Source organism: Dioscorea cayenensis, chromosome 19, assembly GCF_009730915.1.
Source record: "Dioscorea cayenensis subsp. rotundata cultivar TDr96_F1 chromosome 19, TDr96_F1_v2_PseudoChromosome.rev07_lg8_w22 25.fasta, whole genome shotgun sequence".
NCBI classification, from domain to species: Eukaryota; Viridiplantae; Streptophyta; class Magnoliopsida; order Dioscoreales; family Dioscoreaceae; genus Dioscorea; species Dioscorea cayenensis.
This window is the reverse complement of record NC_052489.1, coordinates 5112381-5126059: the sequence shown is the minus strand read 5'-3', so window position 1 is coordinate 5126059 and position 13679 is coordinate 5112381. Positions and strand designations below refer to the sequence as shown.

Here is a 13679-nt window from a genome sequence, read left to right as displayed (position 1 = left end):
AATGGCTAGAATTAAAAATAAAAGCAATGGATAGGATTTGATTAAGGGGTGGGGCTCACAATATATACACACAAAAATATATATTAAAATTATTCTAAAACGAATTAATGGTATAAATGTAATTTTATTTTTTTGCAAAAAAATCCTCCCTGGCTAGTTGATATTTAGAAATTTTGATTTATTTCCATTTGCTTAAATATTATTTTCATTTATATATTTATTATTTATCCTAACAACCATTTATTTACGTTCCAATATATATATATATATATATATCAAAATTTTCATACATAATTTTCAAATAAAGAATTCAAAATAGTCGGGAAAACAAAAAAAACAAAAAAAACCAACACGTAAGTGATTACCAAAGTCCAGGTGGCAGCCAAGAGTTAGTCAAATCTCGTTTTCTCAACGGTCAACCCATGAGGCTATCCTACCAAATCTAGCCTTAAATCTCATCTCGTGATTAGTGCTAAACGAATCTCAAAGCATAATCAACCATCAAAGTTAAACTCACCGGGAGGTAACGTTTCCTCAGAGCCATCACCACCTGTGAAACTCCACCATCGTCGTCCACGACGCCTCCGACGATGCCGGTGATCTCCTCCGCCTCCGCGGCCACAGCCCGCCGCCGTCTCTTCCTCCTCGTCACCCTCGCCGCCATCTCTCTCCTCTACCTACTCCTTTCCCCCTCTTTCCCCCTTCCACTCATCGCCTTCACCACTCCGCCGCCGCATTCGCCGACGACTCTCCGCCACCTCCTCTTCGGCATCGCCTCCTCCTCCAAATCCCTCCCTCGCCGTCTTCCCTACCTCCGACTCTGGTACCACCCTTCTCAGATCAACGCCATCGTCTTCCTCGACACGCCACCACCCTCATTCCAACCCTCCCCTTCCGACCCCCCCATCGCCATCTCCTCCGACTCCTCCCGCTTCCCCTACACCTTCCCGGGCGGTCTCCGCTCCGCCACTCGCGTCGCCCGCATCGCCAAAGAGCTCGTCGATCGAAACCTCCCCGACATCCACTGGATCGTGCTCGGCGACGACGACACCGTCTTCTTCCCCCAAAACCTCCTCTCGACGCTGAACAAGTACGATTGGACCAAATGGTACTACGTCGGAGCGAGGTCGGAGAGCGTCTGGCAAAACTCGAAGCACTGGTTCGGCATGGCGTTCGGTGGCGGAGGCTTCGCCATTAGCTATCCGCTCGCTAGAGCACTCGCGAAGGTTCTGGATTCTTGCTTGAATAGGTATGGCCATTTGTATGGAAGTGATGATAGGGTTTACGCTTGCTTGGTGGAGCTTGGGATTGAACTTTCCTTTGAACCAGGATTTCATCAGGTATGCTAAAAATTTCCAAACTTTTCTTGAATCCTTTGTTTGATGCTTTTACTTCTTAGTATCACATACTTAATTTGATTGAATTTCTAGTTTTTGGGTGAAAATTTCTTTCCTTTTATATTCTCAATTTCATCATATGCCTTGATCTGGATGGGAATTTTTGTTGTTTAGAGACACTGTTTCATCTTGTTACTTTCTTCAAATCCTTTGTTTGATGCTTTTAGCTCTTAGGATTGCATACTTAATTTGATTGAATTTCTAGTTCTGGATGAAAATTTCTTACCTTTTATATACTCAATTTCATTAAATGCCTTGATCTGGATGAACATTTTTGTTGTTTAGAGACATTGTTTCATCTTGTTTCATGCTTTGAGTTCTTAGCATCATGTGCTGTTGCATACTTGAATTGATTGAATTCCTACAACTCAGTATTTCTCTTTGCTAAATTGGGATGTTCCTTCTCATACAAAAAGTACTAATTTTGAACATATATGAAGCTGGGGATTGGAATTTGTATTTTTTAGATGCATCTTCCACCTGTTCAGAATTTGAAAGGTTTTTGAACAATTTGTAGAACTTCATAATTTGTATGGAAATATCGAGTTGTTGAAATGATAGAGTGAGATAATAGTTCCACATTGAATAAAAACTAAAAATGTAATAAACTTATGTAAGTTCAAATGGGGTCACACCAATAACCTTGAGGTTTTCATTTGAATTATCATATCCCAACTATTCCGTAACTCATATAAATGCATGCATTTAAATGAATTGAATTAAAAAAAAGGGTGATCTTTCCGGTATTTAACATCATCTTATGGTATCTTGTGGATGAGATTAACTCAAGGTATAGGTTTATTGGATGCCTCCATTTTGAGCAACAGTCAAAATTTCAGAAAGTATGAGTTTTTTGTTCAGGTTCTGTGAGGACCGTCATGTATTCCTCTTTCTTTGTTTAGTAAATGAATGTATGAAGCATCTGGAGCTTATTTTAAAATGGGCTAAAGGGATGTGTTTGTTTAATGCATGTAACAGGTTGACCTTCGGGGAAATCTATTCGGGTTATTATCTGCGCATCCTTTGACTCCCTTGGTATCACTTCATCATGTCGATGCCATTGATCCGATCTTCCCTAGCATGAATCGGTCCGAGGCCTTAAAACACTTATTTGAAGCTGTGAAGGTTGATTCAGGCAGGGTTTTGCAGCAAACTGTCTGTTATGATCAATTGAAAAAACACACTATTTCTGTTTCATGGGGTTATGCAATTCAGGTTTTCCAAGGCAATCAACATCTTCCAGACATCCTCTCAATGCAACAAACTTTTACACCATGGAAGAGAAATCGAAATCCTGCTTCGAGTTTGTATATGTTCAACACACGAGAACCACCCAAAGACGCATGTAAAAGACCGGCCGTCTTCTTTCTCCAAAGTGTGTCACCTGAAATCGGAACGATCGAGAGCAATTACAGTCGATCTTCCCCCATTGACAAGAACTGCTCTCAAAGCATGAGTTCATTGCAACAAATAAGAGTTTCTTCTCAGAAACTAAATACAGAGAGTCTACAGGTATAAAAAAACTCACATGCCAGTTGTTATTAAGTAAGTTCATTGCTTGTAGATTCTTGTTTATATTAAATTCTTGTTGTGTTGAAATTACAGGGTCTAAGACGACATTGCTGTGATGTTTTTTTACATTCATCGGCGAAAATTATGGACATAAAAATCAGGAAATGTGAGGATGACGAGTTAATTGCCATGACCTTATGATTAGAAATTGTACAGCATAACAATACATTTTATAGACGTTATTGCAGTCAGTGACTAAATACAGTGTAAGGCACATGATAGTTCAATTCATATGAGTGATTATCATAAATTTTTCAATACAAAGTAAGGCACATGACAGTTTAATTCATTCTCTGATGCAATCTTGTATTATTATTATTATTAAGGAACAATGCTTGTTTACTTATTATTTTGCCATTATGATCATAGCTTCATTAGTTAGTGGGTTTGATTTGATTTTTTTTTTTTCTTAAAAAAGGAAAAAGAAAATCTCAAGAAAAGAATTTTTTATTGTTGAAAATGACACTAGTCAAATTCAACTAAACATGTAACCAGCAACACACCATGAATGTCCATCCCAGAATTGAACAAAATAAATATATAAATAAACAAATAAAAAGAAATAAATAATTTTTTTCCTCCCTCAATTTCTAAGGATTAATAAATAAAATATATATGTTTCACTAAAAACGAGAACTTTAGTGAGAACAAGCTGAAAAGAATAATAATAAAAAAAAAAATCAATTCCCAACACTTGGTCACACATTTCACAGCATCAATCTAAAAATTAAAAAAGAAATAAATCTACAACAACAACAACAACAACAACAACAACAACATTAGCATGAACATTGAAAACCCTAAATTGAAACAAAAAAAAAAAGAGAAATTTCTAGAATTGTAAAAGTGAATAACAATTAGGAGGAGAAAAGCAAGCACTAAGGATAAGGAACAGGGGGACTAACTGGAAAAGGAATAGGGTTTGGAGGGCTGAAGAAAGTCGGCGGAGAAGCGATTAAGGGAGAGAAGGTGGAAGAGGAGGAGGATGAGGGTGGAGGTTCGAAAGGAACGGCGGTGGGGCGGCATTGAGGATCGTTACAGCCATGAGTCTTGTTGGAAGCGCCACGACGGAGGACACCGAAGCCGAGGATGAGGCCGGAGACGGCGAGGATGGCGACGATGAAGAAGAAGATCTTGGTGGCCTTGCCTATATAGCACATCATCTCTTTGTTTGTTCTATGGATTCAAGAAGAAGAAGAAGAAGAGAGAGAGAGAGAGAAAGAGAGTGGTTTTGTTTGGTTATATATTTGGTCCGGTGGGCTTGAGTGGGTGGAATTCACGTGGGAACTATTAAATTATAATAATGTAGTAAATAATAAATTATTTATTTATTTATTTATTAACTTATTATTATATATATTTGTATGGAATGGGTATTTTTTTTTTTAGAAAAAAAGGTTGGTTTTACCTACATTGTCTTAGAATCCTTTCTATTTTTTATATTATTGTGTTTTTATTGTACGTGATTGTTTTTGGTTTATTATTATTATTATTAACGATCATAATTGATTTTTTTTAAATTTTAGTTTTATTCTTATTTTAAAAAATAAGGTAAACCCATCTTATCATAGATTAATAAGATTAAATTTTATAGTTAATATTTAAAGTATAAATATGGGTAGATAATTTGGGATATGAAAAGTTTCTTAAAATGAATATTTATAATGGGATGTAGGGAGTGCTTGGTTATGTGTGATTGAGTTTGGATTATATTGATTATTTAATATTTGATTTTATTATAAAAGATTTATATATTTCTTCAAAAAATTTAAAAATAAATTTCACAAATATAAGAAAAGTTTTATCAGCGTTTTTATTTTATTTTATTCAAATAGTTAATTATTATTTTGATAAATATGGAAAGATCATGAATCTTTAATTCTCCTTCACTTATTATTACTTTGGAAAGAAGAATGAAATACTAATATCCTATTACAAGGTTAGTAACAATTATTAATATATATTAATTAATGCATTTTATTATCAATAGTAATTTGTGAAATTCAAATAAATAATTAGACTTGATTATATATATGTATATATATATATATATGTATATATAATATTAAAAAAGAAGTTTAATGTTGTCCATCAATTTCTTTAGATTTTTAAAATAATTTGAATGAAGTAAATATGGGTTCTTCATGACCTATTTATTTGTTTTCTTTTCTACATATTTAATTTATATATGATTTATCCATGTTTTTTAAATATGTATATGTTATATATTGCCTTTTTTTAGTTTAAGATTAGTTTACGTAACAACAACAATAATATTAACAATAAATAAATAAATAAATAACAAATTATTTTTTTTTATATAAATTAAAAAAAACACCCCATAATTATTTAATTAAATAAAGTTCATATATTAAGAAACGGTTCACAAGATATACATGCATATGTAAATTTTTTTAATCCAATTTTACTGCTTAACTCGGCATATTTACGAATATGTCATCAATTAATTATTTGATGATTTAATATTTTTTTAAAAATTTAAAATGATCAATAAAAATGCATATTTGAGTATATATACTCATAAACTTCACATTCTTTTTGGTTACATAATAAGCTATAAGATATCAATTTTAACTATAAAATATTTTTACATATATTTAAACAACCCTAAATTACACGAACAATAAGAATAACTAAACTATATATTATTTTATTAAATTACAGTTATTTATACATATAACTTATTTTAAATAATCATTTAAATAACAATATATATATATAATAGTATATGTTTTTCTGAGTACTTCATTAGCTTTCAAATCCAATATCTAAGCATTACTTTTAAAAAAAAAGTCCATAATTTTCTGAACTCCATTTTTAAAGATCATAAAAATAATGCATTTCAATGATGCTTCTTCATGTTTTATATTTATACAAGTTAATATTATTCCAAAACTTACCCAAAATAAACATATATATATATATTATAAATTAGTTGTAAATTTGGAGTTGGTCCATGCAATAATAATTGTACATCACCCTTCTTCCCTGCTAAATCACAAACAAGAGGGGACACTAAAATTTTGTAAATATATAAGTAAAAAGTACATAAAATAATATTCTATCTACTTCTATTATGGATTCTGTGTAAAGTGAAGTGTCCAACATCCTATCATTGTCTTCCTCATGCTTTTCCTTTTCCTTTTTTACTTTTTTAATGCCTTTCAAATCCTATTTTAAGCATTAAAAAAATTAATAATTTTATTTATTTTTTTTAAATGACTAACTATAACTTAGCCTATTGACATCAGTCCCTTACTACAAACACCAAGGGGCCTTATATAGGGTCCAAGACTTAACTCTTAAGCCATGCTATTTCTAACAAGACACTTACCAAAGCTCACTATTACAAATATGACACTTACCAAACTTTCATATTACTAACATGACACTTACCCAACTTTACTATTACAAACATGACACTTACCAAACTTCAACAGTAAAACTACTGTTGCTACAGTTGCAAACCTATTTTACACACTAAAAAAAACAGACTCCTTTACATATTAAAAATAAACAATACTACTTCGGTCCACCAAAAGATGAGCAATGGTGATATCCTCCGTTTGATGGAAGTCATTGGGGAATTGACCTTGAGGAATGCCTAAAAGGAAGGTCTTCATCTTCAATTATGGGGAGGTAACTTGAAGAATAGTCTCCCAAGTGTTGGAGTGAGATTGTGCCATTTATGTTTTTAAAATGCTGTACTGCTGGTGGATTATTGTATTTGAGATTTGCAAATGGGATGTCTATGAGCAGTACCTCTTTTCTTGCATAGACTTTCATGGTAGAATCCTCCATTGCTAAGGGATAATAATAAAATTGCCTGATGGAGATGAAGGTGAATGCTCATCATACCATATTGCAGTAATTTTTCAACATAGAGTTGTATTCCTTTTATATCTTGATCAATCCAGGATGATAGTTCAAAAGATGCTTTAACGATGAAGAAGCCTTTTTCACATTGGCATTCTTGATGACGGTGTGCTGTGTTTTGATATAGATCAACAGAGAGTGTCATACTATGAGGATGTATGTTATCTTTAGCCATTTCTCGGAGAAGCATTTGAGTCTGGACAAAATCTTCATATGCTATTTTAGGGACTTTTTGTAGAATGATTTGTTGTACATCTTGGATAGTTGGAGGAAACCTTTCAAGAGTTTCTTCTTTTTGATTTTGATTCTGGATCACATGCTGGGACATTTCTTTATAATCCTCTGTTATTTTTTTAAGTTCTTTGTTGAGTTCTTCTATTTCTTTTTTCTTGACTTCAATTTCTGTTTCCAGTAATTTGATTGCTTGGGCAATAAAATGTTCAACAGTTGGTGGAGAGTAAACTTTTGTTTGTGGTTGATGTGATATAGAGTTATATGAAATAATATTGTTTGGTTTTGCATTTTGGTCAATGAAGTATTGGCTAAGTGTTTTCATTGCTTGAAGGAATTGGGAATTATTTCTGTTGGCCCAAAGGTTGTCAAGAAGAGTTTGTTGTTGATGGTCTAGGATATTGGTAGTACGGAATTTAAAATTATGTTTCTGTGGGATAGTTGGGAATTGAGAGATGGGAAAAGAGTTTTCTTGAGCTAGAGGGATTTTAGACATCTGCAAAACAGAATCTTGTTAGATTTTGAAACTTTTATATTTTTATTTTAGGGAATGGTAATCCAGACTCCCACCATAGTAAGAACGCGAATGGACCTGCCGGTTTTTACAGCCACAGTCTTACTATGCGGATAGATAAGTCTTTTGTGTTCAATTAAATTTATTTTCTTGTGTAATCCTACTCAATTGATCTGCTATAATATTATCTTTCCCTTTAATATGTTCAATAATAACATGAAATCCATTTCCAACTATATAATCTATGAATGTTACCCATCTGTTTGTAGATAATTTATTTTCTGACTTTTAATGATAAAAAGATACTATAGCTTGGCAGTCATTTCTTAATAAAAATTATTTACTTTCTATGACGAATAATTTGAATTTTTCCATCGCTTTAATACATGCTAGAATTTCTTCATCTGTATTTGTTACTTTAGTATTATAGGTTCCACTATCATATCTACTTATCTTCTCTTCATTTTTTGTTGATTCCTTTTTAGGTCTGAACTTTAAAATAACTCCCCAACCACCTATATGACCATATGTCTCAATTATTAAATATGAATTTGTTGGTGGTAATTCTAAAGGTTTTATGTTGCTTATAATTTGTTTAATTTTTTGAACTAGTTTAATGTCTTCATTATTGAATTTTCTTTCACCATTTTGGTTTGTTTTATTATATAGTGGTCTAGTCAATTTACTTAAATTTGGTATGAAATTTCTTGCATAGTTTAATTTTCCTAAAAATGATTGAATTTGTTTTAATCCTTCTAATTTATCAGGCATTTCTAAAATACTGTTTGCTATATGTTATTGTAATTCTATTTCTCTTTTTCCAATAATTACTCCTAAAAATTCTATTTTTCTGCACCCAATTTTCATCTTTTTTTCAGATAATACTAGACCATGTTTTTTACATTTATGAAAAAAAAACTTTTAAATGGCTGATTTGCTCCTTTATATTATTACTAAATACTAAAATATCATCAATATAAGTGACAATAAATGAATCATTTCGAAATATATCGAGGTTTTGGGATTGAATCTTTGTCACAAACTCACAGGATGTAGATGTGTGGCATATTTAAACAGCATGTGTATGTCCTTGGTATTTGATTTGTTCGTTTTGTAAAATAGTAATAATAATAAGAAGAAAATTTTTAAACCGAAACATTTAGACTGTTATTTCCAATACTATTTTATATATATAAAAGAAATGATAATATAAGGAAAAAAATTGGTAAGTCTCATGATTGGAAAAAATTTATCCCAACAAATAGCAAAATTAAAATAATTTTATCCAAGAAATAAAATGACATTATTTTTTTTTCTGATATATAGATGCAACAATTATTTATTTTGTTATTTTTACGCCTACCCAACAAGCCAAGCAAACATGCAACTAAGTTGACAATATTTAGTCCCTATCAACTGCCAACCATGATGGACATTTGTAGGAAAAGCATTAATTTTTGTTTATTGCTTTTGGCTTGCTTAAAGCCTCAACCAAAATGCATCATCAGTAATTCATGAATAAGTATTGAATTATAGAATTTTCTTTCTCTGAAGAGAAAATAGATTTTTAATAATGTATTGATATATATATATATATATAGGAAAGATTTTTTTTTTTTTGGATCAAGACATTCATATGAACGAGATATATGAGAGAATGATGTCAACATATAGAAATTAGTCACATCGTTTTTTGAATTCTATATTTTTTATCTCTTTTTTTATGGAACCTTTGTATTAATAAAAACTGAAAATAAAGAGCGGCGAAGTTTGAGTGTTTGTGCTTAAGGGACTCTTTGTGTTTTAGTTAAATCATATCATAAAGAGAGAATTAGAATTACGATTTTCTTCCCCAAATTTGAGTTGCTGTGTGAATTTTTTATCTTGAATTTATTTCATATTATGGGATGTTGATCTATATCTAGTGTGACTTGTTTTTTTTTTTCCATATCAATCATCTATATCTAGTGATGGATATTTCATCTCATGACACTTGTCTAATTATATATTGGGATATTTCTTAATGTATTAAAATATAATTTTTATAAATAAACACTTAAGAGATGATTAATGAAGGAATAATCAAGTATACCAAGTTGATAATATTATTAATTTTCATGCGGAAGATTGAGGGTTCAACATCTTTTTAAACATGACGAATTCTTCTTTTTTTTAAAAAATATGACTGGCGGGAGGTGGATTTAAGATATTGTCAAAATAAATAAATTAATAATTAAATAAATTAATGGATAAAATAAAATTTTTTATTGTACCATCAACTTATTTTATAAGGAAAGGAATGCAAAAGTGCATGTGAAAAGTAGAAATAATGATGGGTTTGTTTGGATTTGTGTTCCAACACAATCAATAATTTTGGGATTATTTTAGTTTTTATGTTAGATCTAAAAAAATGCCTTATTGCAGAACTTTAGGATTTTGAATCTCAATATGAATTTTTATATAATGTTTAGCTTAACTTGATTTAGCTTAAAATTAAAATCAAATATATATATTTAGGAGTACTTAAAAAAAACACATTATATGATATTTTTGTTATAATGATATATTATAGGATAATATTATACATTATAAATATATTATATTTATATATTTCAAGCTATCGAATCAAGCTCAGCTCAAATTTAGTTTTACACTTAAAAACCAAACTCGAACCGATTTCATGAGCTTGAAATTTAAAACATAGCTCAAATTGCTTATATATTGGTAGTCATATATATACATTTAAAAAAAAACAAACACTATTAACACTATATAATTACCATATAAAGTTTTTCCTGGACAAAAAGAGTTCATGTAATAATAATAATAATAATAATAAAGTTTTTATTCAGAATTGAGTTGATTAAGGGGTTGAAGAAAGGCATGAATCCTCTTGTTAATCTCTTCAGGGTTGGCTCCAACCATCCTATCAACTTCTTTCCCATCTTTTATCAACACAAATGTGGGCATGGCCTTCACCTCCATCTTCTTAGCAACTTTCTATATATATATATATATATTAATATAAATAAATAAACAAATAAACACAATTGTATTAAAGATATTAAAAAATAAATATTTCATACAGGAAACAGAGAGTTGATGTAAATATAAAAGCAAAATGAAAAGATCTAAGTCTAATCATATAAAACAAGAATGTAATATAAAGATTAGCTTAATATAATCATCATCATCAACAACAATAACCATTAGTCCCAATTATGCAAGGTTAGCTACATAAATCTTTTCCTTTCCTTGTTATTTTATCAAAAACCAAATAACTAGATAAACTAACAGCAAATATCTTATTAAGTAAAGTTTCTATTAAACATCTTTTAGATTTACTTCTACTTTTTTTACAAATTACAACTCTTTACATGAAGCAGTTCCATCATTTTCATGAGGGCATTCACTAGTCATCTCAGAATATGTCCAGACAATTTAAATAATTCTCTCGCACTGAAACATTGAATGTCACCTTTACACCCATAAATTAGAACATATATATATATATTACATTCAATGTCACCTTTAAACTCATAAATTAGAACTAAAATATATATAAATTTTTTTACATTCAGTATTTCCCAGATTATAATATCCTATTAAATAGTTTAGTCAACCAGGATATCCCTTCATCTCCGAAAGACTTCCAAAGCTTTATTAAGATGCCATCATGACTTGCACCTTTCTTTGCTTTCATTTTGTCTAAGTGCATCTTTAATTTTTTTTTTTTCCAATATTCCTTTAAATACTTGATTCTATTCCTATTCTTAGTGTTATTGACTTCCTAACACCATCTTACACTCATGATTCTCATTGAACAACTACAAAAATATTTTCTCCCTCACTGCTTAATCTCATCAAACTTAACAAGCACTTTATTATCATCATCTTTGATACATCTCAACACTTCCTAAGTTTTTCATTTTCCTTTCAGTAGTTAATTATAAATAACCTTTTTTCATTCTCCTTAATTAGTACTAAATCTATCATAGGAAGTATTATATATTATTAATATAAAATTATAGATTTTCACAATTTATTGTTATTAATTGATTATATTTTCATCCAAAGTGAATTTTGTATATTCCAAACATATCAAAAGTAAAATGCATATCAATTTTTGAACTAAACTATCTCACAAAAGATGTTTTTAATATTCTTAAGAACTAAAATTCTTGAAAATTAACTTCCGAAAAATCTAATTATTGAAGACATCTTGTAAATTATGGACTAAACACTCTCAACAATTGGAATACTAATGGAATAGGTATAATTATTCTCATTACTAATCAGAATAATTAAATCTACCTTTAATATCAACGAATCAAAAACTTATAATAATTAAGATTTAAGTCAATTATATTCCCACTCAATATAAGCATTGATTATAAAAATTTCCCACCAATTCTAACAAGAGAAGCAAACACATACATGTAATATATGTATCTACCAAAGAACAAATGATATGAAGGATTGCAACTTCACTACTTCATATATACTATAAGATTCCAAATAAATTAATAAATAATAAAAAGAAGATAAAGTGTTAAAAAAAATTTAAACAAAAAGAGATATAAGGGATAGAGGTACCTTTAACATCACTCAACATCTACCAAGAGAAACATGATGATGTTTTGGTACTTGATAGCCAATTCTTCAAAGAAGGCATTCATGGCAATGGATGGAACACACCATGCAGCTGTGAAGTGGACAAATACCTCACCACATATAATTAATTAATTAATAGCATTAATATCAGACCACTTGAAAATTGAAACTAATTTTCTCAAATCACATTTAATAAAAAAAAAATCTTCTTCATTAAATGTTTTCTTACTCATTAAAGACAAGACAAAAAACCATAAATATCATGCAATTAATAAGCCATGATTCTCTTACACTAAAATCACATCATAAATCAATAATCACATGGATATGATTGGTATAGTCATTTCCTTGAATGAGTTACTCAAAGGAGTAATTAGGGGAAAAATCAAGAAAAGGATAACCGTTCATATCATATATTTCAAAATTAATAAACTATAACATAATAAAATATAAAAATTAAACATTACATATTAATCAATTTCTACATAAATTCTCAAGTCACATATATTCAGGTATTTAATGTATTAATTAACTAAATACTGCTTTTTCTATTATATTAAATAAATAATTTGATAAAAATGGTTTGAAATCAAACCAAGTTAATCTAGTTTTATCAAGCGGCACTATTGGTTGTTCTAAATTATGGGAATGCATGTAAATTTCAGATCAGTTACAGAGAATAAGTTTCATATTTAAACAAATAATAATAAAATGTCATTATTGAGAAATTTATGTTAGTGACTAGCTAATTATTACTATTATTATTATTATTATTATTTAAGTACTCAATCATGGCACTACCCTCACCTCCAGTGATACTGGAGGAGCAAAAACTCATCATCAGCGAAGGGGATTATGTACCACTGGGCCAAAATCCTTTAGTAACAGGCTGATTATTAAGTTTTTCTAATTAATAAAAAGATAACAAACACTAGAACTCAGAGGCATGATACGTGTGGAGTCCAACAGCCCAATCTACGCCTCACTCTGACTGCGTATGACGTGAGGGTTAGATCCCGCGTTTCCGCCAGAACTGAACGCCCCAACTAATCAGCTATTTTTATTTTTATAATTTATAAAAATACTTAATATAACAAAACAAAAGAAGAAGAAGTAGTAAAAAGAAGCTCACTGGAATTCCTTGGGTATGTTGCTTGGTGATGAAGGAATCCCATGCTTCCTCTGAATCCACCTTCAACACCTTTGAACTCACCCCACCTTCTTCTTCTGCTTCCATCCCTTCTCTCTCTCTCTCTCTCTCTCTCTCCAATCACTTAATGCATACATACATATACATAATGAGAGACATATAGAGAGCAGGCGAGAGGTGGGCTTTGCCGGTAATGGCATCTGGCAGAGATAAAGTGATGGCTCAAAGGTAGTCGTGATAAGCACTACAAAACCAAAGGATACATTAAAGCGTGGACATGGCCTATGAAAACGAAGATGCTTGT

General features: G+C 30.4%; 3 protein-coding genes across 3 annotated transcripts; 1 reads left to right on the top strand and 2 right to left on the bottom strand.

Moving 5' to 3' along the window:
- Window positions 1-474: 474 nt before the first annotated feature.
- Window positions 475-3291, top strand: LOC120283693. The gene is made up of 3 exons (XM_039290409.1): window positions 475-1340; window positions 2376-2909; window positions 3003-3291. The coding sequence occupies exons 1-3, from the start codon at window positions 591-593 to the stop codon at window positions 3108-3110; spliced, it is 1392 nt and encodes a 463-aa protein (XP_039146343.1). The 5' UTR covers window positions 475-590; the 3' UTR covers window positions 3111-3291.
- A 556-nt stretch (window positions 3292-3847) lies between these two features.
- LOC120283990 (uncharacterized protein Os04g0629400-like) lies at window positions 3848-4129 on the bottom strand. The gene has a single exon (XM_039290816.1). The coding sequence runs from the start codon at window positions 4127-4129 to the stop codon at window positions 3848-3850; it is 282 nt and encodes a 93-aa protein (XP_039146750.1).
- A 6168-nt stretch (window positions 4130-10297) lies between these two features.
- LOC120283988 (thioredoxin-like protein CXXS1) lies at window positions 10298-13495 on the bottom strand. The gene is made up of 3 exons (XM_039290815.1): window positions 13358-13495; window positions 12225-12335; window positions 10298-10611 (listed from the first exon to the last, which is right to left on the bottom strand). Exons 1-3 carry the CDS (start codon window positions 13460-13462, stop codon window positions 10456-10458), a joined length of 372 nt encoding a protein of 123 aa, XP_039146749.1. The 5' UTR covers window positions 13463-13495; the 3' UTR covers window positions 10298-10455.
- Window positions 13496-13679: the final 184 nt, after the last annotated feature.

Excerpts from the sequence above, each read along its gene's own strand:
- LOC120283693 (XM_039290409.1), top strand. The coding sequence starts at position 591 with ATGCCGGTGATCTCCTCCGCCTCCGCGGCCACAGCCCGCCGCCGTCTC. Across the intron at positions 1,341-2,375 it reads TTGAACCAGGATTTCATCAG|GTTGACCTTCGGGGAAATCT; the intron begins GTATGCTAAAAA and ends TGCATGTAACAG. Across the intron at positions 2,910-3,002 it reads TAAATACAGAGAGTCTACAG|GGTCTAAGACGACATTGCTG; the intron begins GTATAAAAAAAC and ends TTGAAATTACAG.
- LOC120283990 (XM_039290816.1), bottom strand. The coding sequence starts at position 4,129 with ATGTGCTATATAGGCAAGGCCACCAAGATCTTCTTCTTCATCGTCGCC.
- LOC120283988 (XM_039290815.1), bottom strand. The coding sequence starts at position 13,462 with ATGGAAGCAGAAGAAGAAGGTGGGGTGAGTTCAAAGGTGTTGAAGGTG. Across the intron at positions 12,336-13,357 it reads AACATACCCAAGGAATTCCA|GTATTTGTCCACTTCACAGC; the intron begins GTGAGCTTCTTT and ends ATATGTGGTGAG. Across the intron at positions 10,612-12,224 it reads TCATGTTTCTCTTGGTAGAT|AAAGTTGCTAAGAAGATGGA; the intron begins GTTGAGTGATGT and ends ATATATATATAG.